At 42.7% G+C, this 17,193-nt stretch overlaps 1 protein-coding gene across 1 annotated transcript in view; it reads right to left on the bottom strand.

The window, feature by feature from the left end:
* Positions 1 to 17,193, bottom strand: part of AMPD1 (adenosine monophosphate deaminase 1) — a 97,896-nt gene that overhangs the window by 62,281 nt on the left and 18,422 nt on the right. The window contains exons 4-6 of the mRNA XM_040337437.1: positions 5,930 to 6,095; positions 3,001 to 3,220; positions 975 to 1,104 (exon numbers count right to left, since the gene is read on the bottom strand). Of these exons, the coding sequence (XP_040193371.1) occupies positions 975 to 1,104; positions 3,001 to 3,220; positions 5,930 to 6,095 (516 nt within the window). The remainder of the gene's footprint in view (positions 1 to 974; positions 1,105 to 3,000; positions 3,221 to 5,929; positions 6,096 to 17,193) is intronic.

Below are 17,193 nucleotides of genomic sequence, written 5' to 3'. Positions count from 1 at the left end.
TAGGCCGGCCACTAGGGGTGTGTGCGCTGATTTACGCCTAGAATACGTAAATCAGCGAGATACACCTATTCACAAACGTATGCCCGGATTTCGCAGTAAAGATACGCCGTTTACGTAAGCCATTTTCAGGCCTAAAGATATTCCACCAAAAAGATGGCGCAGCCAATGTTAAGTATGGACGTCGGACCCGCGTCGAATTTTACATTTTTACGTCGTTTGTGTAAGTCGTCCGTGAATGGGGTCGGGTCATGATTCATTAGCATAAAACACGCCCACCTCCTCACAATTTGAATTAGGCACGCTTAGGCCAGCACATTTACGCTACGCCGCCGTAACTTAGGACGCAAGTGCTTTGTGAATACAGCACTTGCCTCTCTAACTTACGGCGGCGTAGCGTATATGAGATACGCTACGCCTGCCTAACGTTAGGCTCATCTACCTGAATCCAGCTAATTGTGTACAAGCTCTCAAATTTTTGTTGTCGGAAATTCTGACAGCAAATGTCTGATGGGGCCTACGCACGGTCAGAATTTCCGACAACAAGCTCCCACCGGGAAATTCCAATCCTGTGTACGTGGCATAAGGAAGGATAGGCTTCTCTGAAGAGATGAGTTTTCAGGGGTCACCTAAAAGTGAACAGAGAAGATTGAGGTAGAGAGTTTCAGAGGATGGGAGAGGCTCTGGAGAAATCCTGGAGACCAGCATGCGAGGAGAAGACAAAGGAGCTAGAGAGTGGGAGGAACAGAGAGGAAGGTTTGGGTGATATACTGAGATAAAATTGGTGATGTAGCTTGGGGCAGAGTTATAAATGGCCTTGTATGTTGTTCTTAATATTTAGAATTTAATTTGTTAGGCAATCGGAGGGCAATCATAATGCTGATGCAACCCATGATGAAATGCAGTGCAAGAGAAGGGGTTAAATCAATATTACGGTTCTAATATTCTGAACAGCAGGGTACTATTAAAAACATTACCTTTCTGCAATTGTAGAAATCTCGATGTGGGTTATTTTTCAGCTCCTTCATTTCTTCCATCTCATTCAACATTTCATGGACTTTGTACTTGGATGACAAAAATTTAAGACGTCGATGGCTGTAGGTCTTGCTGCAGTCAAACACATGGGTAATTATGATATTAGATTAAAGAAAAATACTGGTCCAAGCAAACATTTTTATAGTTCGAAAGGGAGATCTGTTTATTATGCATTACCAACATGCCTCAGTTTATGAAGTTAGAGGCCTTCTGCTACAGTGCCTTGAAAAAGTATTCATACCCATTGACATTTTCCACAATTTGTCACGTTACAACCAAAAACGTAAATGTATTTTATTGGGATTTTATGTGATAGTCCAACACAAAGTGGCACACGATTGTAAAGTGGAATGAAAATGATAAATGGTTTTCAATTTTTTTTTACACATAAATATCTGAAAAGTGTGGCGTGCATTTGTATTCAGCCCACTTTACTTTGATACACAGAGCCAATTACCTTCAGAAGTCACCTAATTAGTAAATAGCGTGCCCCTGTGTGTAATTTAATCTCAAGATAAATACAGCTGTTCTGTGAAGCCCTCAGAGGTTTGTTAGAGAACCTTAGTGAGCAAACAGCATCATGAAGGCCAAGGAACACACCAGACAGGTCAGGATAAAGTTGTGGAGAAGTTTAAAGCAGGGTTAGGTTATAAAAAGAAATCCCAAGCTTTGAACATCTCACGGGGCATTGTTAAATCCATCATCTGATAATTAAAAGAGTGAGGGGAAAGCCGAGAACCTGCTCGGTTCAGTCTTTCCCCTACACACGGCCGGTTTTCCCAACAGGAAAACTGCAATGGAGCTTTGGCTGGGAATCCCGGCTGTGTGTATGCTCCATCGCAGTTTTTCCCATAGGAAAACTGCCAAAAAACGCCGGTTTTTGGGCAGTTTTCCCATCGGAAAAACTGCGAGGAGCATACACATGGCCAGGATTCCTCAGCCAATTTCTTTTACTCACTTCTATCTGGCTGTTACTAGGCAGAGTTCGTAATCTGCCTAGTTCCTAGTTCTAGGTGGTTCAACTTCCTGTCCTAAGACCCCATTGAGTGTCATCATTTCCCAGGAGTCTCTGGGCATTACTGTGCCTAAAAATCGCCCAGCATGCACCTCTCCCTGAAAACCAGGAAGAAAAAGGAACTGGGCTTCACATGCCCACACATATGATGGATACGGCCACAGCATGAGCTGGAGGATATAAGGCAAGTGTTTGCAATGATTTCTGGAACGATTGGGGAGCTATTATAATATGTTTTAGGGACTATTTAATGTTATTAATTTTAGCTTGCATAAAAAAAAAAAAAAAATTATGCCAGAAACCCCGCTTTAAGAAACTTCAATATTGTTCCCATAAGCTGAACAAGAAAGCACAAACTGCACTTTCCATCAAATCATCAGACTGAAGTTTTTTTCTTGAGCTAAGCAGTGACATCTCAGACTATGTGCAGGAAGATTATATCATAACTCTGTACTTGTTCTGCCCCCCACGTTCATGTATTTTTTAGGTTTTGTATTGTATTGCATGACGTTAGCTGTTTTCTGTAGTATCTTGACATCTAGTGGCAAATTTGGGCCACTGCAACTTGTATACTAATGTGGTTTTGGTATCTTCTTCTATCCTCCCCTACTGCTCATTGCTTTTTGTTTAGTCCTAGCTAGACCCTCCCCATTTCTTTGATGTTCCCTCAGAGTTAGTTATTCACAAAGACAGTGCACAAGGAAGTCATTGTCTTTTTACACTTCAAAGGACTGGAAAAACATCCTCTGTACTGCCAGTAGCTGAAGTGATATTGTATGCAAAAGAATATAAGTGAATTTGGGGGGGGGCAGCCGTCCTCCTTTACTAACCCAGTTCCCTACTGCGAATGTGCGATTTGCGCGGCGCATTGTAAGCGGTCCCCACTCTTTCCTGGGAACAGTGTGAGCAGAGAAGGTAATATATATTTTTACCTTTTTTGTCTTGGTACTTACACAGGCCCTTGAGCAATAAGCATAATCAAAAAATTCATATCATCCACAAATTCATGAATATCCGGGTAGTTGAAATCTTTAGGTTTACCCTTGGACAGGGCATCTTTGTCTGGGTAAACGTAAATCACTCCATTTTTCATTGCCAACTTGTATCCAACGTCACCAGGCAGATTATCAGTTCTGAAAGGGTCTTCTCCCTTTTGTGGTGGTGGGCTGAATTCTGTAAAGAAGACCAAGTTGTGAATTACACATCCTTGTTTGTTTTTTATTTGCATGTTAATTACCATCTGTTATTAAAAGAGAAGTATGTTTTTCTTTTTTTAAGAATCATACTTACCAAGTGGATGTAGCATTGGGCCGATGTTGCAGCTGTTCCCAGTTACCTCTAACACTGAGAACCGAGCGATCGAACACCGCCGATTGCTAGATTCTCAGAGCTGCATGAGTAGAGAGCTGCCGACTATCAGTCACAGCTCTCTGCTCTTCTTCCTCCCCGCTAATTGGAGCGCTGAGCTGTGGAGGGGGCGGCCGGCTCAGCCTCCTAGCGGCTCGCTGAGAGGCTGAGCCGGGTGTTGGTCCAGGGATCTGGCAGATCCAGACTCTGTTGTCTTGATGACGCGGAGCCTGGACCGACTTCTGTGACGTCAGGCCGTGCTCTGCTGAAAACGGGTCACAGGAGTGTAAAACGAACTGCACTCCTGTGATCAACAGAAGTCCAGCAAAACAAGCTTTGGCTGTACTTCTCCTTTATGGAGCCTGCATAAAGACACATCAGATTCAAATCTGTCTTGGATGACTGAATTTAAGTATAAATACATATATATTTAAATCTGCTAATACCACTCTCCTCTCCCTCCAGACTGACAATACTGCTGTCCAAAGGTGCCCCCTGTGCTCCTTCATCCAGTGTGGGGTACTCCAATACAGGAGGTGTGTTACTGGCCAGATCACCAGGCAAAAACAGAGGGAAGAATGCCTAAGAAAAGAAAGTGCAGCCACCACATATAATGATTGGTAAGCTACAATATATTACATTTCTGGTTTTGGGTTTAATGCCACTTTAAGAGTTCAATTATTGGTTTTAAACAGTTGCCTGCAGTTTTACTTGTACGTATTATATGTAACCAGGTTCTGGACTACAGAAACATGGAGAAGAAGACATTTCCCCCTTTAAAATCAGTTTACTTTCTACTGAGATACTGATTTAAAGTGGTTCTAAAGCCTTAAGTTTTTTTTTACCTTAATGCATTTTATGCATTAAGGTAAAAAACCTTCTGTATTGCAGGAACACCCCCCCCCCCCACCTTATTCTTACCTGAGCCCAATCTGATCCAGCGACGTGCACAAGAGCAGTGGCTCTTGCCGTTGTCTCTCTCCTCATTCGGCAGATTGATAGCAGCTGTCAATCAAATGCTGAGATGAGGGAGCGGGGGGGGCGGGGCCAAGTCTCCCAGTCTGTGTCAATAGATGCAGACTGGGAGCGAGCAGGCATGGGCGCCCTCAGGGAAAGTGGCTTTGCCTGGAGGCATTCACCGAAGAGGAGGGGCCTGGAGCGCAAGTGGGGGACCCCATTTAGGGAAGATCAGGGCTGCTCTGTGTAAAATCATTGCACAGAGCAGGTAAGAATGACATGTTCGTTATTTTGTTTGAAAAAAACTAAGGTTTATAATGACTTTAATACTGCACCATTCTCCTCTGGCTAGCAGGGGCAGAGCTAAAGCTACGCAAGCCTAAGAATTCTATGCAGAGCACTGAGAATCCTGGGAATTGTGGTTTAGAACGGCAGCCATATAATGGGACCCAAAGACTCTTTAAAAGACAGATTCCGATGGAGACAGTGCAGAGGGAGAGGGGTGGAGAGGATTTTTATGAAACTGCCCAGGAAAGTAATTTTTCTTGGTGCTGAGGAGAGACAACCACTGTCCAAGGATTCACCTGCCTGCAGGGATGCAAACCTAAGAAGTAGGACACCTGGAGGCAGCACAGCACCGTCCGCATAACAGATATGCCATGGAGAGGCTGAAGCGTCCACTCGCCCTCTGCTTCCCACTACTGATCACCAGAGGCGGCCCCCTTCTACAGTTAGCATCCACAGCAGCATCCTAGGAACTGGTGAGAGGGCTGTCCGCCCATTATTGATACTGCTTGCAGAAACTGAGCCACTAGGAGCAGGACACAAAGTGCAACTAACACATAACGCATCTATACCAGTCCTATACTGCACTTCTACTAACCTATATTACACCCAAACTACCCTATACTGCAGTTATACTGAACTGTAACAGCATTTGATCTGCATCTACATTGCACCTGTACCACACCGATACCGCACCTTGACCTCCATCTTTACTGCAACTATACTGCACGCTGGTTTACGAAAACTGTTGTTACCTGCACCACCACTTCTTAAAGGGCCCCAACGATAGCTGACAGAAGAACAACACAAAGGACTGCTCCTTTAGCAAAACCATCCTGCTTCCCTTTATTACATTTGTATGGACAGTACACATCTAATTGGTCTAGGCCTACCTTAGTCACCATTTATGCAATTCAGTATAGCAGTATAGTCTCCTGTATACGGTAAATCAAGCTTTATTACTGCCCACTGTTGCACTTTAGTTGACCTTGCTACTGTTCATGCTGATCTAGATGCCAAGTGTCATCTTAGGCCTAGTTCTTATTACTAATCACCCTGTTTTCTAAATTGTGTTATTGTCTTTGTTAATCCATTTTCATCCTTGCCTCTTTACCTACCATAATCGGGTGACAATATAATAAGTTTACCTTTACTAACTAGTTCAGTTCCTGTTTTATTGAACATGGTATTATTACTGGTTACCAGATATTACTTTCAGTAATTAATATGTATTCAGGGTTAAGGCGGCAGCCCTAATATATACGTATATATTGCACTTTTTGCATGTCTTACCTGGATAGATCTCATCTTCCTCTTTCCAAAATCTACCTTCAATGTCTCGGAGGTACTGAGCTACTGTTCTTGGATGTCTCTGTAAAGATGCACGCATATATTTTTCCCTTATGGTCAATGCTCGAAACAGACCCTTTCCAGCCAACTCAAAATCATCAACTGTCACCTGTAAAACAATTAAATATATTACATTTCCATATGCAATCATTGTTTTAAAGAAAAAAAGTATTAAATAATTTAAACTTCAGTTGATTATATACTATTTTTTTTTCTTTAGAAAAGCTCTCAACAGACTTTGTTTCTCTTTATTGCATGTTTTGCTTATATATAATCAAAGCAAACATGCAGATAAATTATCGTTGTTATCAGTCACTGTGAAAGCAATAATGGGTATCTCCAATCCATATGCTTATTTGCAATGCGTTGGGAACATCTAAGCCCCAGTTAAATATTGACTTCCCAGTTAAAGCTGTTGGTTGGCCTCATTTTTCCCTTGATGTCTAATTGGCCTGTAAGACCATATATTATATTGATGTACCAATACACACAGAAGGGCCATTGCACAAGTATGCAACTAAATCCAGCAGATTCCTCAAGCTGTTAATAATCAATCTCTTTATGTGATTTCCAGAAATTGTCAAGCACCAGGGTAGTTATAGATATGGAAACCATGCATATGTCTTTACCAACATCTAGACTTTGCAATATTTGGCCACTCTTCTTTGCAGAGGTTCAGTTAAATTTGATCGTTTGTAGACTGCAGTCTTCAAGTCATTCCACAGATTTTCAATGGGGTTTAAGTCTGGGCTCTGACTGGGCCATGCAAAGACATTCACCCTTTTCTCCTTCAACCACTGTGAGTTTTGGGTTGTTGTCATGTTGGAAGGTAAACCTTCCTCCAATTGACAACTTTCTGGCAGTGGGCAGCAGATTTTCCTTAAGAATTTGATGGTGTTTTGCCCCATCTATTTTTCCTTCTATTCTGACAAGTGCTCCAGTCCCTGCTGCAGAGAAACACTCCCATAACAGGACATTACCACCTCCAGGGCCTGTGCTACCACTAGGCAAACTAGGCAGCCACCTGGAGCGCACTGCTGCCTAGGGCGCCCAGCCAGTGGTGTTTCTACTCTCTTCTCTCTGCAGCAAGCAACTAAGTCTCAGCATCAACAGGCAGCCGTCGCTCCCTTCGCATATAGTGTCAGAGGCACAGCGGCGATGAAGGACTGTGTCCCGACTCCCGAATGAATGGAAGTGAGCAAACATTAATTGATGGGCACTGGTAGGCTGCATTTGATGGGCACTGGTGAGGCTGCATTTGATGGGTGCTGGTGAGGCTGCATTTGATAGGCACTTCATTAAAAAGGTGAGGTATACATGGGCTGGGCAAAGGGGGTGGAATCAGGAGTGGAGCCTGGAAGGGGCAGCAAAATGAGGAGTCGTCTAGGGTGTCCAAAATCCTTGCACCAGCCCTGACCACTTCCACGCTTTACTGTAGGAATGGTGGGCCAGATTCACATAGCTGCGTTCCGGCGTAACGTAACTCATTTACGTTACACCGCCGCAAGTTTTCAGCGCAAGTGCTTGATTCACAAAGCACTTGCCTGAAAACTTGCGGCGGCGTAACGTAAATCCGTCCGGCGCAAGCCCGCCTAATTCAAATGGGGCGTGTATCATTTAAATTAGGCGCGCTCCCGCGCCGAACGTTCTGCGCATGCTCCGTTAGGAAATCTCCCGCCGTGCTTTGTGCAAAATTACGGCGCCCCAACGTATTTTTTGAACGGCGACGTGCGTTACGTTGTTTCGTATTCCCGGACGTCTTACGCCAAAAAAAATTAAAAATTTGACGCGGGAACGACGGCCATACTTTAACATGGATGGTGTAATTTTACACCACCTAAAGAGGACTCGTAACTTTGCGACGGGAAAAGCCGACTAGCGACGACGTAAGCGAATACGACGAACGCGCGTACCCTCCTGGATCGCCGTAAACATCTAATTTGCATACCCGACGCAGGAAAACGACACGAACTCCACCCAGCGGGCGCCGGAGAATTACACCTACGATCCGAAGGCGTACGAAGCCGTACGCCTGTCGGATCGAAGCCTAAAGCTGTCGTAACTTGTTTTGAGGATTCAAAACAATGCTACGACGCGGCAAATTTGAAAATACGCCGGCGTATCAGTAGATACGCCGGCGTATTTCAACTGTGAATCTGGCCCGGTGTTTTTTGGATTATGGGCGGTATTGGATTTCTTCAAGACATATGGTTTGGTGTTGAGGCCAATTAATTCAAGTTTAGTCTCATCTGACCATAACACATTTTTCCATGTGGCCTCAGAATCTTCAAGGTGCGCTCTGGCAAAGCTCAGTCGTGAATGCGTGTGGCTTTTTTGAGGAGTGGCTTTTTTCTTGGAACCCTCCCATACAAGCCACATAAATAGATTTCACTGTGCTTCTAGGCATTGATAAAGCCTTTGATTTTTTTTTTGTGCCTGTCTACAACTTTATCCTGGAGATCTTTTGACAGTGCCTTGCCACCCATAGTTGATTGTTTGCTTCAGATGTGCTACGAGGTACTGAAATGCTCCAGAAAAAGCTCTTTTCATGCTGAGCTAATCAACATGACCACAGCTGATCACAGTTAAAAATCAAATTGCTTTGTGAGCCATTGAGAAGGTGATTAGCTACATCCTTTTTCCAACTCAGTGATTCTGTTTTTGAATTGTTTTTATTTATTTCTGACATGTGTTTTATCTTTCACTTGGATTTTATAGGTTGCAGTAAAGACAGTTGGATAAAACAAAAACTGTGTCTGTCTTCATTTCAGGCTGCAACAAGCAACAACAACAAAATGTGGTTATTTTAAAGGGGGTGGCTTTTTTTCTATACCAGCAGTATATAGACTGATTGTGCTTGCATTATTCTGAGAAATGCTGTCTGCCTGCCTGGCTCTTGCATCAGTACCTTGAGCATTGAAGCAAAATAAGAATGCAGAGCATGAACGGCAAATATAATCAGACTTATCTGCATTCTTGTTCTGGGCTACGTCATTGACACTGAAAGTACTGAAGCATTGGGTAAGCATCACAGCCAGGTAATTAGCATTTCCGGCATAAGCCTACATATTTATCTGACAGTAGGTTTCCAGGCCTAAATAGGCCTAATTTATACTTGCAGCTGGGGGCCAGTAAATACAGGCAGATGAGCTGCAGTTTTACAGTCCCTCATCAATCCCCCTTAACAGAACACAGAGGCCAGAGGGGGTTGTACACATGCCACAGCCATTATGTCTTGCTTTGTAGGCCCTCAAGTAAATGGGGCTCCACAACTGTCTTAAAACTACATGTGGATTGAACACATGCAGGATTTACAGGGTTAAAACAGGTGATGTCTGTCAAACACCATTTGAAAAGCATTCCACCATGGATCACTCCTCAGAGGGCTATGCAAATGTAAACGAATCCTTATGCCACGTACACACGACCGTTTTTCGGTTTCTGAGCATGCACGTTTTTTTCACGTCGTTAAAGCCTACACACAACCATTTTTTACAACCTTAACCACTTCCATACAGGGCACTTATACACCTTCCCGCCCAGACCAATTTTCAGCTTTCAGCGCTGTTGCACTGTGAATGACAATTGCGCGGTCATGCTACACTGTACCCAAACTACATTTTTATCATTTTGTACCCACAAATAGAGCTTTCTTTTGGTGGTATTTGATCACCTCTGGGATTTTTATTTTCTGCAAAAAAAATAAAAAAATAAGTATGTTTTCTCCTTCACTGATGGGCACTGATAAGGTGGCACTGATGGGCACCAATGAGGTGGCACTGATGTGGTGGCATTGATGGGCACTAATATGCGTCACTGATGGGTGTCACGGATGGGCACTGATAGGCGGCACGGATAGGCGGCATGGATGGGCATGGATAGGTGGTACGGATGGGCACGGATAGGCGGCATGGATAGGCGGCATGGATGGGCACTGATAGGCGGCAAGGATGGGCATAGATAGGCACTGATAGGTGGCACTATCGTATGTGTTGTACTAATGGATGCCAATCAGTGCCAAACAATGCCTGCCAATTAGTGATTGACATCCATTGTGGGCATTAATTGGCATCCATTTTTTGTGTCATTGTCATCCCTGGTGGTCTAGGGTGGCATACCTATGGTTTTTTTTTGCATCCCTGGTGGTCCAGTGGGCATCCCTGGTGGTCCAGTGGGCATCCTCGGGGGGGCTGTGCTGATAATCGATCAGCACAAACCCCCCCCCCTGTCACAGGAGCAGCCGATCGGCTCTCCTCTACTCGCCTCTGACCGACGCGAGTGAGGAAAAGCCGTTTACCGGATTTTCCTGTTTACATTGTGATCAGCCGTGATTGGACACGGCTGATCACGTGGTAAAGAGTCTCCATGAGAGACTCTTTACCTAGATCTGTGTTGCGGGGTGTCAGACTGACACCCTGCAACAACGATCGCCGCAATGCGCGCCCCTGGGGGCGTCCACTCAGGATATTGAAACCACGTTGCCGACTTCAATTTGTCATTGGCGGGCGGAAAGTGGTTAAAAACGACAACGTTAAAAACGTAGTGAAAAAATAGAGCATGTTCGAAACAATTTTTGGCCATTTTCTAGAACCCGAAAAATGCTCTGAAGCCCACACACGATCGTTTTTAATGACATAAAAAAAAACGTAATTCTTTAGAACCCGAAAAACGGTCGTGTGTACGCGGCATTAGATTATTTTGAGTGGAGTTTTTATGAAGCGATAAGGAAAACTGTCTGCAACTGTATTTTCACTTTTCAGCACTAGAGGGTGTCGCTATTCCAGTTTATAGATGAATTCAGCCAAAAGATTCCAAGTACACTTTTAATCCTGCAAACTTGCAGACTTCTAAATATACATTGTTTCTAAAGCTGTGCCAGTTGTTTAGACAAACTATTGATCTGTAGACAATAAAAGATTTGATAGCCAGTGGACTTCAAGTGTACTCATTTTAAAACTTTAAAGAACCGTTATCAGAAGAGGTGTCAGAAAAGTATTTTCTGTGCCCCTCCCTCATCTACTGAGTTCTGACTTTACCTGGCTTCATGGCCATAAAGGTCTGGATCACAAAATCAGGTTTGTTTTAAGACATGAATGGAGCCTCACTGTTCTTGTGTAAACAAACCAATTTCACTTTCAGGCCCCATTCACATCTAGCATAGTGGAAGCACAGGTTTTTTTCTCATTTTTGCCATGACACGCATTGATTTCAATGGGCTGCACTACACATGACAGAGTAGCTCATGGGACATTTTGCAGTGTTGCCGGTTGCCCGTTTTTTATTGTGCATTTTGCTGAGTTTGTCGCTCTTTTTTTTCACGTGGTAAAATGTGTGTTTGCTTCTGTGTTTGGTGTACCATCAGGGCTTTTTTTTCAGCAGGAACGTGGGGGAACGCAGTTCCGGCACCTCCAGAACTAAATTGCAAGGGGTGCTGGGATGGGTCTAATGATGCTGGCTGTTGAGGAATCTATTGTTGCTGGAGGGGATCTATTTTTGGGGAGGACTTCTGTTGCTCGTGGGGGATCTATTGTTGCTGAGTGTGGGTCTTATATTGCAGGGGGGGGGTCAGTCATTGGGAGGGATCTACTGTTGAGGGAAGGGTCTTCGTAGCTGGCTGCTGGAGGGTTTATTGTTGCTGGATGAAATATTTGTTGCAGGGGTTCTATTGTTGCTGATGGGGGATCAATTGTTGCTGGGGGTGGGTCTTATGTTGCAGGGGGCCAATCGTTGCTGGGATAGATCTACTGTTGAGGGAGGGGTCTAATGTTGCTTGCTGCTGAAGGGTCTATTGATGCTGGCTGTTGGGTATGCATTGTTGCTGGAGGGGATCTATTGTCGCTGGGGTGTCTATTGTTGCTAGATCTATTTTACTGCCTTTATATTATATATTATTATAGGCTTACCTGTAGGTAAAAGTAAAAAAAATTACTTTAACAGATTCCATACAAAGTACTTGGTTCTGTATTCTCTAAAAGGGCAGTACTGGGAGGTGGGTAAGGGTTGGACCCAAGGAACGGTGCTAGGAGGTGGGTAGGGGACAGAGTCAAGGGGTGACTCAGAAAGGGGAGGGGGGTTCCTGCACCTTATTTCTGAGAAAAAAAGCCCTGTGTACCATTAATAATTAATGGCACCCAAAGCGCAACCAGTTAATTTTAGGTGTATAAAGGTGACCATACACTATACAATTTGATTGTAGAATCTCTCTATGATCTCCTTTACATTTATCAAAACTATATAATAGGAGGCCACACCATCTATTCAATAACTCTGTATGCAATCAAGCAGACCCTTGCACTACAAAGTTGATGGTAGATCTAAAGGTGATTGTACAATCAGATTGTATAGTGTATCTTAGCTTTACAGAACCCAGGACATACTTCAATTATACAGATCTGATCCACATAGGCTGTTATCTGATCGCTCAGCTCCTGCACACTCTGCCAAATGGACGGTCTATGCAAAATGAAAGTAAAGTGGACAAAATTGATGCCTGTGTATTTAGTGCAAACAATGATCACTGATTGCATTGGAAAAACCTGCACCTGTAAAGGTTGGTGGAAGCTTGGGAGCGATCTCCTGAGGTAGGAGGGTAAGTGCAGGATGTGTGTTAATGGAGTCAGCTGATGAACTCCTTCCGGTGTCTTAACAGTTTTCACGTCCTAAAGTCTGTCCAGGAAGTAATGATGTTTTTTTTATGCAACAAGCTGGACTCTGAGGTCAGGACTGTGTAGGATAAATAGAAAGCCTTTTTATTTCTGCAAAAGAACAGGAACAGCGATCTCTCTCCTCCTCTAGTCAGTACACTCCCCCCACAGTAAAAACACCTCCCTAGGGAACACACTTAACCCCTTTCCTGCCAGTGACATTTATACAGTAATCAGTGGCTATTTTTAAGGCTAGCTCTGATCACTGAATAAAGGACAGTGGTCCCAAAATAGTGTCAAAAGTGTCCAAAATGTCCGCCATAATGTCGCAGTCCCGATAAAAATCGCAGATCGCCGCCATTACTAGTAAAAAAAAAAATTATGATAAAAATGGCACAAATCTATCCCCTATTTTGTAGACACTATAACTTTTGCGCAAATCAATCAATATACGCTTATTGCGATTTTTTTTACCACAAATATGTAGAAGAATACATATCAGCCTAAATTGAGGAAAAAATGTGTTGTTTTATATATTTTTGGGGGATATGTATTACAGCAAAAAGTAAAAAATATTGTTATTTCTTCAAAATGTATGCAATATTTTTTTTTTTTGCAAAAAAAAAAAAAAAAAAAGCAGAGATGACCAAATACCACCAAAAGAAAGCTCTATTTGTGGGGAAAAAGGATGTCAATTTTGTTTCGGTGCAACATCGCACGACCACAAAATTGTCAGTTAAAGCAATTCAAAAGGAGGCAATTCTTCCGGTCCTTAAGTGGTTAATATTCCTACTGTCCTAACATTATGATTTATTGGATAGCACATGTTAGGAATATAGTCAAATACATGATGCATGAACAGAATCCACAATGACGTGGTAAGATACAGTATACGATTTAGACACAAATGTTGGCTCAACACGTTTTGTGACGATGTCACTGATTAGGAGCAAGCGTGTAAATATATAAGATATCTGTAATGATATATTATGCATTTCTAGTTGGTCTAATATAGTCACAAGTGTGAAAATGAGATATATATATATATATATATATATATAGAAATAGGGGTAAACCACGCTATATAATATTTACAGGGTATCCATGTGCAATTGATACAGTACTGAAGGTCATGAGTATCCCCGCATGAACGATGGTTCTGTGGCGCTGCATTTGCCAGCGATCATTCAATCTACAAGGCGTTATGGGACTTGTTTTGGCGCCAAACCACCAGGCGGCTCTTCCGCATTGATGATGGTGCCTCCCCTTCCATGTGCTCGCATATATGTGACGTTCATGGGTCTTCTGCGGCAACGCCTATATAGGCGTCACCTTTGGATGGTTCTAGCATTTGGCTTCTGCTCCTTCCTTTGGACACCATACACAGCCTACCTCCCTTTTGGTTAGTAGGCAACACCCCCCCCCCCCCATGTCATTCCTTCTGCTTCTCACCATCCCACTCTTTACTTTCTGATCCTGTCAGTCCTCTTTTTTGGGAGCTTCCTTGCCTTTTGCACACCTTTTTGTTTTTCCTCACTCTATTACCCCTTTTGGGAAACTGCGTGATCCTCATGCGATTTTTTACCTTTCCTCTTTTGTGGTATGTTTCCTGTCACTTTGTATCCACTATACTCTTTACTTTTGCAGGCAACAATGGGTGCTGGTTTCCTATCCATGATTAAATATGGGAGGAGCCCAGGGAGTGTCGGGTGTTACTTATACCCCCACTGGTATTCTTGTTCACATTCTGTCTTTTCTCCTCACACATGTACATCATGTCTCAGAGCAAGTCTTTGTGCGATGTCATCAGGTAACTATCCCTGTGATTTCCTCTCTATCACCCAGACTGCACACCTCTTTGTTTTCTTTCACCCTTTCCCCTTTGAGGTATTGCATGATTTTCATGCGATTTTTCCCTTTTTTTTTTTTTTATGTGATATATAATTCCCATCACGTTGTATCTATTATGCTTTTCACTTTTTCAGGCAATAATGGGTGTTGGATTCCTGGTATTTGTCTACTTCATACACTTTCATGCACCTTTTTCCCTACTAGGGATCTCAAGCACTGTTATTTAATACACATATCACTCACTTTTTTCATTTTAAATTACTTTTTACAGCCCCAGTTTGGTTTTTGTGATCACACATGCTCACGCATATATCACAGCCTGATGCATGGACCATCCTTTGAAAGGGTTGCCTGTTGGGCTGTCTGTCGCCTAACATATAATCTCAGTTCCCAGAAAAGATATTCCCCATGTGGGGATACTCATGACCCTCAGTACCGTATCAATTGCACATGGATACCCTGTAAGTATTATATAGGGTGGTGTACCCCAATTTATTTTTATATGTATATATTTTTTTTTCACACACTTGTGACTAAATTAGACCAACTAGAAATGCATACTATATCATTACAGAGATATCTTACACATTTATGCCTTGTACACACGATCGGAATTTCCGATGGAAAAAGTCCAACGGAATTCTCAGCTCGTCGTAGTGTTGTACGTCACCGCGTTTTGGATGTTTGGAATTTGGTGTGACAGTGTGTATGCAAGACAACTTGAACAGAATTCTGTCAGAAAAATCTGTTTATCTCGACGGAAATTATGATCATGTGTACAAGGCATTACACGCTTTCTCCTGATGAGTGATATCAAGTCACGAAACGCGTTGAGCCAACAGATGCCGTGTCTAAATCGTATACTCTATCCTACCACATCATTGTGGATTCTGTTCATGCATCATGTATTTGACTATATTCCAATCATGTGCTGTCAAATTTTGGGCTTTTCTATATGTGCTATCCATTTTTGGGGATAATTTATGAATTATGTATTTATGTATGAAATAAAGTTTTTCATTCAATATTTTACTCTAGGCAGGTGTTTAATTATGTGTGTAGTATATCAATTTTCGATTGAATATGCATTTTTATGAGACAAATTTCCTACTCTTTTTCACATATTATTGATATTTTAATTATAACTCCACACAACATTTGACCCCTCTGTGTACGTCAGTCAAAGTCCCGCATTCCTTGTTCTCCCTTGTATATTTTAATAGGGATGGAGATTGATGACAACGTCATCTCCTCATATAAAGTCCCATAGACCCCTCTTTTCGAAAATTATGATTCATTGCTTTTTGATGTAATGGTAAATGTTTTTCTTAGGTGATGTAAGCCCAGCAGTGCATCCCCTCACATTGCACATTCCTAATTCTTGAGTAGAGTAGAAGTCTATTTCAAGTGGTCTTTTAAATTGCAATATAATAGTCATCCAGGTCAACAGCTGACATCCATCTGTAAATTAATACCCATGTCTTGGCCGTATTTATTAATATGGTAGACATATCTTCTCACAGTCCAAGGTTGTCACCTAATAGCCTGCTCTCGGTCTTAAACTGTCTGAATATTACCAGTTATGTAATGTAACCTAATCAAGAAAGGATTGCAACTATATCTGTAATTCAAATTTGTTGGCTGTTCACTGATGGAAACTCCAACTGTAGAGAAATGGGTAATAACAGAACTTTAGTTTGAGGGACTTTTTACATATCAACAACTTAGCAACAGGATTGCAATGTAGAGCACAGTAATCACTCTCATGGTTCCACGTCTCACTCTCTCAATGTGCAGATGAGGAAGTCATTTTACTCCACTGCTGATGGAACACCTCAGAACATCACTCACTAGTAATAATGTGCTCATCTAGACAGAAAAGCAGTGACACATGGAACCAGGTGAGTATTTACCCTGCTCTGCATTGCTATCCTGTTGGTAGTTCTGTTAACCAATTGCATTGAAACTTTTAAAGTAGGTTTAAATCTGATTGTTGTCTGGGAAAAACATCTTATGTCCCGTACACACGTACGGGTTTCCCGGCTGACTTTTTACAGCCGGGAAACCAGAGGGTTCCCCTACACACTGCCGGTTTTCCTGGCAGAAAAACTGCCATAAGAGCTTTGGCGGGAAACCCAGCCGTGTGTGTGCTCCACCGCAGTGTTTCCCATAGGAAAACTGCTGGGAAAAATACTGCCGGGAATCGCGGCAGGAAAAAAGAGAGCATGTTCTAATTTTTCCCGCCGGGATTTCCAGCGGTTTTCCTGTCGGGAAAACTGCCATACACATGGCCAGTTTTCCCATCCAAAAGCTGTCAGGGCAGCTTTCCCGATGCGAAAACTGGTAGTGTGTATGAGGCATAAGCATGAGGCTTACTATAAGAGAGATGCAGCAAGAAGCTAAAGTCCTGTACACACGATCGGTTTGTCCGATGAAAACAGACTGATGGACTGTTTTCATCGGTCAAACCGATCGTGTGTGGGCCCAATCGGTTTGTTTTCCATTGGTGAAAAAAATAGAACATGTTTTACATTTTTCCTATGGATAAAAAAAACGATAGAAAGTCTATCGGTCAAAAATCCACGCATGCTCAGAATCAAGTCTACGCATGCTCGGAAGCATTGAACCTCATTTTTCTCAGCACGTCGTAGTGTTTTAAGTCACCGCCTTTGGACACGGTCGGATTTTTGACCGATGGTGTGTAGGCAAGAC

Source organism: Rana temporaria, chromosome 2, assembly GCF_905171775.1.
Source record: "Rana temporaria chromosome 2, aRanTem1.1, whole genome shotgun sequence".
In the NCBI taxonomy this organism is placed as follows: Eukaryota; Metazoa; Chordata; class Amphibia; order Anura; family Ranidae; genus Rana; species Rana temporaria.
This window is presented reverse-complemented; position numbering and strand designations above follow the sequence as displayed.